The sequence below is a fragment of the Sus scrofa genome, chromosome 9 (assembly GCF_054392235.1).
Source record: "Sus scrofa isolate SSC_HxYL_T2T_F1_AM1 chromosome 9, Sscrofa_HxYL_maternal_Yorkshire_Landrace_v2.0, whole genome shotgun sequence".
NCBI classification, from domain to species: domain Eukaryota; kingdom Metazoa; phylum Chordata; class Mammalia; order Artiodactyla; family Suidae; genus Sus; species Sus scrofa.
In genome coordinates, this window is record NC_139391.1 from 11,706,744 (window position 1) to 11,720,874 (window position 14,131).

The 14,131-nt window shown below is 40.6% G+C and overlaps 1 protein-coding gene across 12 annotated transcripts in view; it reads right to left on the minus strand.

The window, feature by feature from the left end:
- The window catches only part of LOC100511652 (glycerophosphodiester phosphodiesterase domain-containing protein 4), an 882,168-nt gene that overhangs the window by 14,296 nt on the left and 853,741 nt on the right, over nucleotides 1-14,131 (minus strand). For 11 of the 12 annotated variants that reach the window (XR_014814764.1, XM_084975427.1, XM_084975423.1 and 8 more), the window contains 3 exons: nucleotides 13,532-13,753; nucleotides 12,455-12,609; nucleotides 3,753-3,900 (listed from right to left, as the gene is read on the minus strand). Coding sequence is in view for 11 of the 12 variants with exons in the window: in XM_084975427.1 (XP_084831553.1) it covers nucleotides 3,753-3,900; nucleotides 12,455-12,609; nucleotides 13,532-13,753 (525 nt within the window). In the remaining variant the exon portion in view is untranslated. The remainder of the gene's footprint in view (nucleotides 1-3,752; nucleotides 3,901-12,454; nucleotides 12,610-13,531; nucleotides 13,754-14,131) is intronic. The other variant, XM_084975426.1, reaches the window with a different exon arrangement.

Here is a 14,131-nt window from a genome sequence, read left to right on the forward strand (position 1 = left end):
CACCCTTCATCTTCCTAGATCCCCAAGACAAAGGTCACATAGGAAATCTATTCTGGAGCCAAGATCTCAGCCCAAGCTTCTCGACTTCCAGTGCTCTATGTTTTCATGGCTTCCCAAACCTGGCTATGTATCCGGGTCTACATGAGCAGCTTTTAGCAATATAGGTTCCTGGGCCTCACTACAAACTCAGGAATTAGAATTTTGACATTTTTAACAAGCTCCACGGGAACAAGCAACCAGCCAGTGAACCAGCATTTAGGAATCATTCTCCTAAACGTTCACACCTCACATAAGTATGGTGAAATTATAATTCTTGCCTAACATGCCTGAATCACCCATTTCACAGAGCTCCATATTTTAGCTTCTGTTGTATGAGTTTTCTAATTCCCTGGTTTGATCCTCCCTTTCCACCTTCATTGTCCTCCAATATTACTAGAGGTATGGGTATTGTCATTTTTTATTCTTTCTTATGCCACTTCTACCCTATCTCAAGGTCTTTCCTTGGACTGATTAAGAATGATAATAACACCAATGATCCTAATAATGATGAGAACAACAACTAACACTGCTAAGCATTTACAGGAGCTAAGGACATGTCCTAAGGACATGAAGGCTGTTTTCACAGCTAATCCTCGCTTCAGCTCTCCTAGGCTTAAGAAACTGCCACTAAACTGAGGCTCTAATCTCCTCTTGGAACCTGATTGACCAATGCCTTGGCCTGCTCCAGGATGCCCACCAGGTGAGCTGTATGGTCACCAAGAATCAGTAGTTCTTACCGTCCATGTGGCTTAGAATGGCTGTACCTGTTGTTATAACTCCACAGTGTAATTAAATATTACTTAGATCTATAAAATCTGAGTTTAAAAAGTATGGCAGTTTCAAGGAAACTAAGTGATACTTTGAAAAACCTGACAAGGACAGAAAAAGTCATTAAAAAATAAACTGCAATTGACTTAGGTGTGAGTGAAACACTAAGAGATGATGGGGTGGGAGAATTATAAAAATCTGGGCATATTCCTCATTCAGGTCATTTCTTCCATACCTTTAAGTACTTGTGCTTTAAGGAAACAAAACTTGGAAGTCATATCCGGCTCATTTGGAAATATACATACACAAAAGAATACAGAATTCAATTATCTGACACACCCTCAAAGGGAAAACCATGAGGCTATGTCAAAAGGTGAACAAATACTTTAAATTAAAATGTGTGAGATGCGATGTGACAGACTGTTTATTAAAATGACCACATTACTCCTTCTGAAACGCAGGTCTGTGTGCAGCGTGACCCTGCTGTTCTTCTCCAACAAAGGTAAAGTCTGTGTCTTCTCTGCTCCGCCTTCAATCTGGACTTGACCATGTAACTTCCTTTGGCCAATGGAACATTAGCAAACATCATAGTGGGAGAGCACTAAAAAGGCACATGCATTGGGGCTTGACTTCTCTTGCTGCTGGGAACCTGCTGCCACCAGGTGAACATGCTCAAGCTGCCCTCCCTGAGGATGAGTGACCAAATGAAGAGAGAACGCAATCATACCACCTAAGACCCTAGACATATGAACAAGGCCATCCTAGAGCACCTAGTCCCGCCAAGCTGGCTCAGACCAGAGAAACTACTCAGCTGTCAAAATAGAATGTGACAAACAAATATTTATCAGTTTTAAGCCCTTAAATATTAGGTAATAGACTGTATACTGTTTATTTCACAATTCCCCAGTTTAATTTTTTCAGATTAACAGACTACTAAACAGAATAGATTGTATTGGATAAATTTACTTCTATCGTAGTGTTTTTGTTCCTTATCTACAAATAAACAAACCAAGGCCCAGACAGGTGAACTAACATTTCCAAGTTCACACAGTAAGTGGCAGAGCCAGGATTTGAATCTTCATATTTTAACCCAGAGTGTGGGCAGCTTAGGAAAGCCCTTGGGATACGGACCCCCCCTCTGAACAAAGTGACCTTGGGTCCCTTATAAAAGCCAAGGCCAGGGAGTTCCCACTGTGACACAGCAGGTTAGGGACACAGCATTATCCCTGCAGTGTCAAGGGTTTAATCCCTGGCCCAGTAGAGTGGGTAAAGGATCTGGTGTTGTCACAGCTGTGGCATAGGTCGAAGCTGTAGCTCCAATTCAATACCTGGTCCAGGAAATTCTATATGCCACAAGTGTGCCCAAAAAAAAGAAGGCTCAGGCCAGGTAGAGAAGGAAGTTTTTTACTTACTTCCTTTTACACTCTTTGAATTGTGAATCATACGAATCTATTATCAATTTAAACATTATCGATTCAAGAATTAAAATGAATAATTTTACTTAATAAAGATAAGTATATTTAATATATCCAAAGAGACAACTTTAAGACATTACTGATTTAGGGGGGTAGAATTATGGAGGGGTATGCTGCTTGTTAATTTATGCGTTTTTGTAATTACTGGATTTTATATAATGAAGTTCACTTCGCAATCAATTTTTTAAAAAACAAAATGTATACAGTACATACTTGAAGAGAGACAATATGGGGACAGACAAGTGGAGAGGCTTCACCTACGCCAAGAGACCTGCCGTCCAAGGTTTCCTTGAGGGGCATCTGCAAAGCTGCCCAAGCCACCAAGAAAGAAGGGGTGAGCAATATCACACTGCCACCAGAGGGCCTCAGTGCGGTACTGGCCCTGCGACTGTGCCCTTGGTCCTGATCCCCCTTCTCCTGTCCTGACCCTGACGAAGTCAGAAACAAGGGCCAGTGCGGCTGGGGGATGGAGAAGGCAACTGAAATATTTAGGCTTCTCATTTAGGTTCCTTCGCCTAAAGCTTTAACTCTCAAGGCAGTTTAGAATCTGAGTTACTACCCTGGACTAGACACTTTGATGCTGAATTGAGGCCTTTTGGTGACTAAACTGTACTTTAAAAATTTATCTAAGAGGGACTAGAAAAGTTATGGGATATGAGTGCAATCTAACTCAGAGTCAGGGAAAGACCTAGGCTTAAGGAGCAATTTAAATAGTCAGTGGAGGGAAATTAAGCTGTTTTCTGTTGAAGGCTGTCAGTTCCACCCAGTCAGTCAACCTGCTCTACACTGATGAGAAAAATGGGCTCTGTAGCAGTTAGTGGTTAGCTGGGGCTCCCTTCACAGGTAATAAGTGATGGGATTTAGCTGAAATTGTAACCCGGGTCCTCAGGTCCCCAAGCCTCTGGCCATAAGCAGTAGCAGGGCAGAGGGGGAAATCAAGCTAGCTGGCTGGACACTCGCTCTTCTTTTCAAAAGCCTTTTCTCAGGACACGACACACAGTTGTCACCTTGGGCTCGAGTACACCTGGTTTTCTCTCCGTACCCCATGCCACTGTCATTGTTGCCACGCCTACAGGGATGTGGGGCTGCACTGACACAACTCTGGAGGAAGACGTCATTCTGAATCTTGCATCATGTGATGATGTGCAAGGATCTTAACAGCTTCAAGCTTCCGATTCCCCATGGGGATACCAACTGTGGATACCTCAGAGGGTTAAATTACATAATGCATGAAAGGTACACTGTGAGGATTTGATAAACAGCAATTACGACACCAATATTAATTTCTCCCTCAAAATCACAGAAGATCTGAGGGAGAGAAGGGAGAAAGCCACAGATCCAATATCACATTAGCCTCTGCTCTTAAGTGGCTCCCAAGGGGACTGCACAGTGGGCAAGGGAGGAGTGGGGTGTGGGACAGAGGTTCCTATTTTACCAGATGTGGAAGAACAGTCTGGACAACCAGCTCACCATGAAGTAGTAAGGGTGATTGATCTTATTCAGGACCTGAATGTTGTCTGTGGTCACTGACTGAATCCTGGAGCACCAGGCCAGTGAGAAGAGCCAAGGTTCATTGATGATATACAGGTTGATACTGATGTTAGCTGCTTTATATTCTCTGTAAAGAAAAAGAATCCACAAGAGGTTTAAACTCAATCTCACCTTCATCATGTAAGAGGGAAATAGCCACCATAGTTGGGAAGGCTGTTGCTTAAATAACCAGCAGCAGCTGGTCCTAGGACAACTTGTAATATGACATGCAGAATGGTGTTACAGTGATATAAAGTACTAGACTTAACACCATTCTTCTGTTCCAACGGGAGTATTTTAGTGAACTGGCTGTACTAAGGGAGGGAGGAAGGGAGAGGGTGAGAGTGTATGTGAGAGGGAGAAAGAGAGATGCAAAGAGAAGGGAAGGAAGGAAGGGAAGAAGGAAGGGAGGGAGGAAAGGAAGAAAGGAAGGTGGGGGAGGAAAGGTGGGAAAGGAGAGAGGAAGAAAGAAAGGAGGGAGGGAAGGAAGGAATGAAGGAAGTAAAGAAGGAAGGAAAAGAAAGAGAAGGAAAAAGAAAGAAAGAAAGAAAGAAAGAAGAAAAGAAGGCAGGAAAGAACAGAGGTAAGGAAAGAGAGAAGGAAGGAAGGGTAAGAGAAAGAGACAAAGGGGAAGAGGGGAGAGAGGGAGGGAGGGAGAGAGGGAGGAGGGGAAGAAGGAAGGGAGGGAGGAAAGGAAGAAAGGAAGGTGGGGGAGGAAAGGTGGGAAAGGAGAGAGGAAGAAAGAAAGGAGGGAGGGAAGGAAGGAATGAAGGAAGTAAAGAAGGAAGGAAAAGAAAGAGAAGGAAAAAGAAAGAAAGAAAGAAGAAAAGAAGGCAGGAAAGAACAGAGGTAAGGAAAGAGAGAAGGAAGGAAGGGTAAGAGAAAGAGACAAAAGGGAAGAGGGGAGAGAGGGAGGGAGGGAGAGGGGGAGGAGGGGAAGAAGGAAGGGAGGGAGGAACAGAGGGAGGGAGAAAGAAAAGAAAGAAGAAGGAAGAGAAAGGAAGGAAGGAGAGATGGAGGGAAAGAAAAAAGAGGAAGCCCTAACTGTATAATTTGCCAGTTTCCATGGTGTACGTATTCCTACAAGAGCCAATTTTGAGCTACCACTGATAAAACAAATTTGCAAATTTCCTGAATATTTAATAATTTCACTCCCTTAAGTGATATGTGCCAGCAAAAGCACACTATTGTGTAGCAAATGTACTTACTTCCATCAGAGCACTTATTTATCTGCTTTCCTATCAGTCTTCTTTACTTGACTGTAAGCAAATTAAAAATAGAGAATGTGTCTTATTCAGTTATGTATATCCACTACCTAGTGTAATACCTGTATTCAGAAATAGTTAATTGAGAGATGGGATTAAGATGGCAGAATAGAAAGAATGGAGCTCAACTTCTCCCCTAAAAACAACAAAATTACAACCAAATGCTCAGCAATCTTCAACAAAATCAACTGGAAACTTTCAAAAAGATATTCTACTCCAGAAGACAAAGAGGAGGTCATATCAAGAGGTAGGAGGGGCAATATAAGCAACCCCATACTGCCTGGGGTTGGGAAGCCCCACAGACTGGAAAGTTAACTGTATCACAGAGACTCACCTACAGGAATGAGAGTTTTGAGCCCCACGTCAAGTCCCCACACCTGGGGCTCTGGCATTGGGAGAAAGAATCCCTGGGAGTATCTGGCGTTGAAGGCCAGTGGGGCTTGTGCACAGGAGCTCCACAGGACTGGGGGAAACAGAGACCCCATTATTAAAAGGCACACACAGATTTTCACATGCACTGGCTCCCATGGCAAAGCAAAGTCTCCATAGGAATCTGGGTCAGACCTGACTGCAGTTCTTGGAGGACCTCCTGGGAAAACAGGGGTAAATGTGACTTGTCAGGGAAGGGCACTGGAAACAAAGCTCTTGGAAATATTCATCAGCGTGCCTCTCTCTGGAGGTAGCCATTTTGGGAAAATCTGGCCTCACCCATCAGCACTGAGAAGTCCCAGGCCAAACAACAATCCAGGTGGGATCACAGCACCACCCATCAGTACACAGGCTGCCTAAAGACCCCCCAGGCACATAGCTGCCTCAAATCTACCCCAGAGATAAAGCCCCACCCACCAGAGGGATAGGAATCAGCTCCACCTACCAGTGGGTAGGCACTGGTCTCTCCCATCGGGAAGCCTACAGAAAGCCCCCATACCAACTTCAGCCACAAGGGGAGCAGACACCAGAAGAAAGAGAGGCTACAACTCTATTATCTGTAAAAAGGTCACCACACCAAAAACCTATAAAAATGAGAAGGCAGAGAACTCTAACTCAGTGAGGGAGAAAGAAAAAACCCAGAAAAACAGCTAAGTGATATGGAGATTCTCAGCCTCCAGGAAAAAGACTTTATAGACTCTTGATGCTGAAGATGATGCAAGACACTGGAAATAAACTGGAGGCAAAGATGGATAACTTACAGGAAACACTAAGCAAAGAAGCCCAAGATATAAAACTTAAGCAAGAAGAGATGCAAAATACAATAACCGAAATAAAAAATTCACTAGAAGCAACCAACAGCAGAATACAGGAGGAAAAGAATGACAAAGCAAGCTGGAACACAGATTAATGGAAATCACAGATGCGCGACAGAAAAGAGAAAAAAGACTGAAAACAAATGAAGAGAGTCTCAGAGAACTCTGGGTCAATGTTAAACACACCAACATCTGTGTTATAAGGGTGCCAGAAAGACAAGAGAGAGAGAAGGGGACGGAAAAAATATTCCAAGAGATAATAGCTGAAAACTTCCCTAACATGGGAAAGGAACCACTCACTCAAATCCAGGAAGCACAACGAGTACCACATAAAATAAACCCAAGGAGGACCACCCCAAGACACATATTAATCAAACTGACCAAAATCAAAGTCAAAGAGAAAATCTTGAAAGCAGCTAGGGAAAAGAAACAAATAACATATAAGGGAACCCTGATAAGGTTCTCAGCAGATTTTTCAGCAGAAAATCTGTGGGCCACAAGGGAGTGGCATGATATACTTAACATGATGAATGGAAAAATCCTCCAACCAAGATTACTCTACCCAGCAAGGATCTCATTCAGATTTGAAGGAGAAATCAAAACCTTCACAGATAAGCAAAAGTTGAGAGAATTCAGCAACACTAAACCAGCTTTATAACAAATACTAAAGGAACTTCTCTAGGCAGAAAAGAAAAGGCCGCAACCTGAAACAAAAATACCACAAATGACAAGGCTCACCAGTAAAGGTATATATACAGTAAAGATATGAAATCATCTACACACAATTATGCCACCAAAATCAGAAATCATGAGAAGAGGAGGGTACAAATGCACTGGACACTGGAGATGCACCTGCAGTTAAGAGACCACAACTTAAAGCAATCTCCTATATATATAGACTCTTATATCAAAACTTCAGAGTAACTGCAAACCAAAAAACTACAACTGATACACAAACAAATAAGAAAAATCAACTCAAATACAACACTAAAGACAGTCATCAAACCACAAGAGGAGAGAACAAGAGAAGAAGAGAAGAAAAAAGAGCAACAAAAATAAATCCAAAGCAATGCACAAAATAGCAAGAAGAACAAACATATCAATAATTACCTTAAATGTGAATGGACTAAACATCCCAACCAAAAGAGACAGACTGGCTGAATGGATACAAGAACAAGACCCATATTCATGCTGTCTTCAAGAGACCCACTTCACTTCTAGAGACACATATAAATTGAAACTGAGAGATGGAAGAAAATATTCCACACAAATGGGAATCAAAAGAAAACTGGAGTAACAATACTCATATCAGACAAAACAGACTTTAAAATGAAGAATATTTTAAGGGACAAGGAAGGTCACTACATAATGATCAAAGGATCAATCCAAGAAGATATAACAATTTTAAATGTCTACGCACCCAACCTAGGTTCACCACAATATATAAGGCAACTGGTAACAACCTTAAAAGGACCAATCAACAATGCAATCATAGTGGGGGACCCCACTTACAGCAACGGACAGATCAACCAGAAAGAAAATCAATACAGAAACACAGGCCCTGAATGACGCATTAGACCAGATGGACTTAACAGATATTTATAGGACATTCCATCCAAAAGCAACAGAATACACATTCTTCTCAAGTGCACATGGAACATTCTCTAAGATTGATCACATCCTGGGCTACAAATCAAGGCTTGGTAACTTTGAGAAAATTGAAATCATATCAAGCATCTTTTCTGACCACAAAGCTATATGACTGGAAATCAACAACAAGAAAAAAAAAAACTGCAAAAAACACAAACACGTGGAGACTAAACAACATGCTACTAAACAACCAATGGATCACTGAAGAAATCAACGAGGAAATTTAAAAATACCTAGAAGCAAATGGCAACAAAGATATGACACTCCAAAACCTATGGGATGCGGCAAAAGCCGTTCTAAGAGGAATGTTTATAGCAATACAAGCTCACCTCAGCAAACAATAAAAAGCTCACATAAACAACCTAACTTTACATCTAAAGTAGCTAGAGAGAGCAGAACAGACAACACCTAAAGTTAATAGAAGGAAAGGAATCATAAAGATCAGAGCAGAAATCAATGAAATAGAAATGAAGAAAACCATAGAGAAGATCAATGAAACGAAAAGCTGGTTCTTTGAAGACATCAACAAAATTGATAAACCCTTAGCCAGACTTACCAAGAAAAAAAGAGCAAGGACTCAAATCAATAAAATTAGAAATGAAAAAGGAGAAGTAACAACAGACATCACAGAAATACAAAGGATTGTAAGAGACTACCATATGCAACTATACGCCAATAAAACAGAAAACCTGGAAGAAATGGTTTTCTTAGAAAAGTACTATCTTCCAAGACTAAACCAAGATGAAACAGCTAAGATAAAAAGACCAATCACAAGTACTGAAATTGAAACTGGGATTTAAAAACTTCCAACAAACAAAAGTCCAGGACCAGATGGCTTCACAGGTGAATTCTATCAAACATTTAGAGAAGAACTAGCACCTATCCTTCGGAAACTATTCCAAAAAATCACAGAGGAAGGGACACTTCCAAATTCATTCTGTTAGGTCACCATCACCCTGATACAAAAACTAGACAAAGACAACACAAAAAAAGAAAATTATAGGCCAATTTCACTGATGAACATAGATGCAAAAATCCTCAACAAAATACTAGCAAATCGAATCCAACAATACGTTAAAAGGATTGTACGTCATGGTCAAGTGGGATTTATCCCAGGGATGCAAGGATTCTTCAATATCCACAAATCAAGCAGTCTGATACGCCACATTAACTGAAGAATAAAAACCATATGATCCTCTCAATAGATGCAGAAAAAGCCTTCAACAAAATCCAACACCCATTTCTGATTAAAAAACCCTTCAGAAAGTGGGCATAGAGAGAACCTACCTCAACATAATAAAGGCCATATGTGATAAACCCACAGCTAACACCATTCTCAATGGTGAAAAGCTGAAAGAATCCCCGCTGAGATCAGGAACAACACAAGGATGTCCGCTCTCGCCACTACTCTTCAACAGAGTTTTGGAAGTCCTAGCCACAGCAATCAGACAAACAAAAGAAATCAAAGGAATCCAAATTGGAAAGGAAGAAGTAAAACTATCACTGTTTGCAGATGACATGATACTATACCTAGAGAATCCTAAAGACTCTACCAGAAAACTGTTAGAGCTCATCCATGAATTTGGCAAAGTCGCAGGATACAAAATTAATACACAGAAATCGATGGCATTTCTATACACTTACAATGAAAGAGCAGAAAAGGAAATTAGGGAAGCAATCCCATTTATACCATCACATCCAAAAGAATAAAATACCTAGGAGTAAACCCACCTAAAGAGACAAAAGACCTGTACTCCGAAAACTGTAGGATACTGATGAAAGAAATCAAAGATGACACAAACAGATGGAAAGACATACCATGCTCTTGGATGGGAAGAGTCAGTATTATCACAATGACTCTACTACCCAAGGCAATCTACAGATTCAATGCAATCCCTATCAAATTACCAAGGGCATTCTTCACAGAACTCCAACAAAATATGTTAAAGTTTGTTTGGAAGCAAAAAAGACCCAGCAGAATAGCCAAAGACATCCTGAAAAAGAAAAATGGAGCTGGAGGAGTCAGGCTCCTGGGCTTCAGGCTATACTACAAAACAACAGTCATCAAAACTGCATGGTACTGGCATAAAGACAGAACCATAGATCAGTGGCTCAGGATAGAAAGCCCAGAATTCAATCCATGCACCTACAGCCAACTCATCTACGACAAAGGAGGCAAGGATATACAATGGGGAAAAGACAGCCTGTTCAATAAGTAGTGCTGGGAAAACTGGACAGCCACATGGAAAAGAATGAAATTTGAACACTCTCTAACACCATACACAAAAATCAACTCCAAATGGATTAAAGACCTAGATGTAAGACCAGACACTATAAAACTCTTAGGGGAAAACATAGACCAAACACTCTCTGACATAAACGACAGCAACATCTTCTCAGATCCACCTCTTAGAGTAACGACAGTAAAAACAAAAATAAACAAATGGGACCTAATCAAACTTAAAAGTTTCTGCACAGCAAAGGAAACTCTAAACAAAACGAAAAGACAATCCACAGAATGGGAGAAAATTTTTGCAAGTGAATCAACTGATGCGGGATTAATCTCCAAAATTTAAATTCCTCCTACTGCTCATATATGAATTATCTCATTTAATTTTTTAACCACTCCATCAAATTAGTGTCATCTTATTTATAATGAGAGAATTTATTTTTAGAAACTTGTCCAAAGTCATATGTTTAGTTGGTAAGCCAGGGTTTCAAAAAGAGCCTGTGGTCACCCAACCACAGAACTTGACACATAATAAAGGCTCAATAAGTGGAAGCTATTATAATTATTGTTCAACTGTTAATCTAAATTATGATGAGAGAAGGAAATCATCTGGAGCCATTTTCCCTTTGATAAAAAGTAAAAGGAGGAGTTCCCGTCATGGCGCAGTGGTTAACGAATCCGACTGGGAACCATGAGGTCGCGGGTTCGATCCCTGCCCTTGCTCAGTGGGTTAACGATCCGGCGTTGCCGTGAGCTGTGGTGTAGGTTGCAGATGCGGCTCGGATCCTGCGTTGCTGTGGCTCTGGCGTAGGCCGGTGGCTACAGCTCCGATTGGACCCCTAGCCTGGGAACCTCCATATGCCGTGGGAGCAGCCCAAGAAATAGTAAAAAGACCAAAAAAAAAAAAAAAAAGTAAAAGGAGAGAGACATATACTCAAAATAGAAGGGTTGTTGGGGAAAGAGAAATACTCTGGGAAAAAGAGGTAAAACATGTAGAATTTTCTAATGCTAAAAGAAAAAAAGACATATTTTATGATCAACTTTTCCATGGCCAGAGAGGAGGGAAGAGTCAGAACACAAACAGAGGTGCATTCAATAGCCTAGCTCATGGACTGAAATAAAGAAAGGTATCAAGAGGAATTTTTACTAGCTCAAGATTTTGGAGATATGGATATATACATATCTATTTATCTGGAAAATATACACATGTTCAGACTGTCTTGGAAGTGGTTAGAATTATCTGAAAAAAAATTTTAAATCTAAGAGAAAGGTGATTTGGATTAAATTAAGCAGTGACTGATAAGAGTTAAATTTGAAAAAATTACCATTTTATTCCCAGGTGTTTTTAATTCTAAAAATCTGTTTCTAATTACATATTTATAAATGTAGCTGTTAAGAATTTTAGTTTCGGGAGTTCCCTGGTGGCTTAGAAGTTAAGGATTCAACTCTGTCACAGCTATGGCTCATGGTTCTATCCCTGGCCCAGAAATTTCTGCACACTGTGGGCATAGCCAAAAAAAGAAAAAAAAATGTAGCTTAAAAAAAAGAATTTCAGTTTCATTTCATGTTTGCCTGTTTAAGGGTTTTTTGAATAATGATCTGAATGGCATCTCTAAGAAATTTGGGAGTTTTTGTTGTGAGTCAGTGGGTTAAGGATCCGATGTAGTCTCTCCAAGAATGCAGGTTCAATCCCTGGCCTTGTTCAATGGGTTAATGATCCGTGTTGATGCAGGCTGCAGCATAGGTCACAGACACAGCACAGATCCAGTGTTTCCATGGCTGTGGTGTAGGCCTGCACCTGGAGCTCCAATTCGACCCCTATTCTGGGAACTTCCATATGCCACAAGCGCAGCCATTAAAAAAAAGAAAGAAAGAAATCTGGCTACCTGGATCACAAAGTTATTTATGAGGTAGTGCAATCCATCTGGTAATGGCAGAGGAAATCAACTTTTTGAGTAATAACTTTCAATCATTTTATATAAAAGCAAACATACCAGGCATACAAAAAGGTATGCTGAATGATGAAAGACTGGAGCATGAAGAAGAAGGGCCTAAAGAGTATGTTCCAGAGCAGGTAAGTGTTCATTAGCAGAGAAAGAAGGAAGGGCAAAAAGAGAAAAACAGGAGATTCCAAAAAGGTAGCCACACACTGAAATCCTGAGATGAAAGGGGGTACCTAAGTAGCTTGGTTGGGATGCATATTTTGTGCAAATAAGGCATTACATGTTGAGAAAGATGTAGTCAAACACTTACCTCAATCCATTGTAGAACAACCTCTTGTAGTCAACATTTACCCTACTGATATTTTCTTTTGCAAGGTGTTCAACTGAGAACAACTGGCTCACTTGCTGAAAGCCAGGAGCTCTTTTCTTGACATACTGCCTATCAGTATGTGGCAACCAAAAAATCTGGGAGGAGAAACAGGAAGTCTTTCAGCAGATCATCATCTATCTAGGTACAAACAGCCCGAAGTAGAATGAGTAGAGCCCAATTCCAGCTTGCCTAACAGTCCATAGTAAGCAGAGACTCTAGCCCTTGGTGAGTCAATCTGGCCTAACATTGCCTAATAAACTCTTCCAACGGGGCTTCCATCGGGGTTCTTCTGGATCTAGGTTTTCCCAGTTAACCTCATGAGACCAAGAGTTCATTGCATGCTTACACTAGCCAAAGCGGATGAAGAGCTGGTAGGTGTGGATGAAAGATTGGAATCATAAACGACTGATGATGCTAAAAATGATTCTTGAGAGGGGTCATTTCTTGCCAACAGGGAATGCTATTATGACTCATCTGTGAAAATAGTTCTATTTGGAAAAGATTCATTTGTTTTACTCATAGCATTCTTCCATGTTCTGAGAATTTAAAACATTTGGAATGATTGACTGCCCAAATGCAGAGAGTAGCTTCTGAAAGACATGATGAACAAATCTCTTAAGTAGGAACTAGTTGTCCTTTCTATATAATTAACAAATGCTGGTCTTCAAAGCCTTAGTATTCTATACCCAGGCCCTTTTTAACAGCTCTATTTTGGTGATGGCACAGGTCACATTATACAGTCATGATACAATTCCCTTTTAACAGCATATTGACATTTCATTTGGTGGAGAATAGCGAACAGCTTCAATGTTTTTCCCCCACTGATATAAATTTCATTGGGTCATTCTTAGGTTGCCACAAGTAGCTGTATAAAGCAATCACCTCCATTTTTATAGGGAGCAAAATTATTTAAGGATCCGAGGAAGACCTACAAGGTAGATCAGTTTCAACTTCTATGCTCCTAGGACATGCTACTGACCTCCCAACCTCTACCATAAATACTCAGAGGACACATACCAGATGTTGCTCAATTCTAGAGTCAAGGATCACTCTTACTACGTGGCGTACGTATGAGCTTCTGTGAAAATGTTTTGGTGCAGGGCCATTAAGATCAAATATCACAAATTTTTTTTCCTTCTGTGCAAGTTGCAATAAATCAGTTAGTTTTGGAATCTTCTGATTTCCTGCTTTTTCTCTATCAGCCTCTGATAGGGGTTTCATGTGGTAAAATGGCTTGAACTAAAAATAAATACATCAGAGAAAATATTGTCCCCTATCAAAAACATTTTCAAATAAATTCTCCTGCTCTTTAGTCCCACACACCCAGCCCTAATTCCATGTTGGTCATTACCATTCAACCCACCCGTCTTTCTCAAATGCTGATCCTGAGATAAGAGTTGCCAAGGAGAGAAATTATATCTTCGTAGGTCATTATGGAATGTGGAAGGATTTATTCTATTATCATACAACCTATTATATATGTACTGAAGATCCTTCATGTTCTTGTCTTGAGCTTCCTTTTCAGCCTTTTTTCTATAACTCAAAGTAATTCAATCCCTTTTCAGTCTCACTGGCTTCCCACATTTTCTCCCAGTTCAAATGTTATCTCCTTCATGA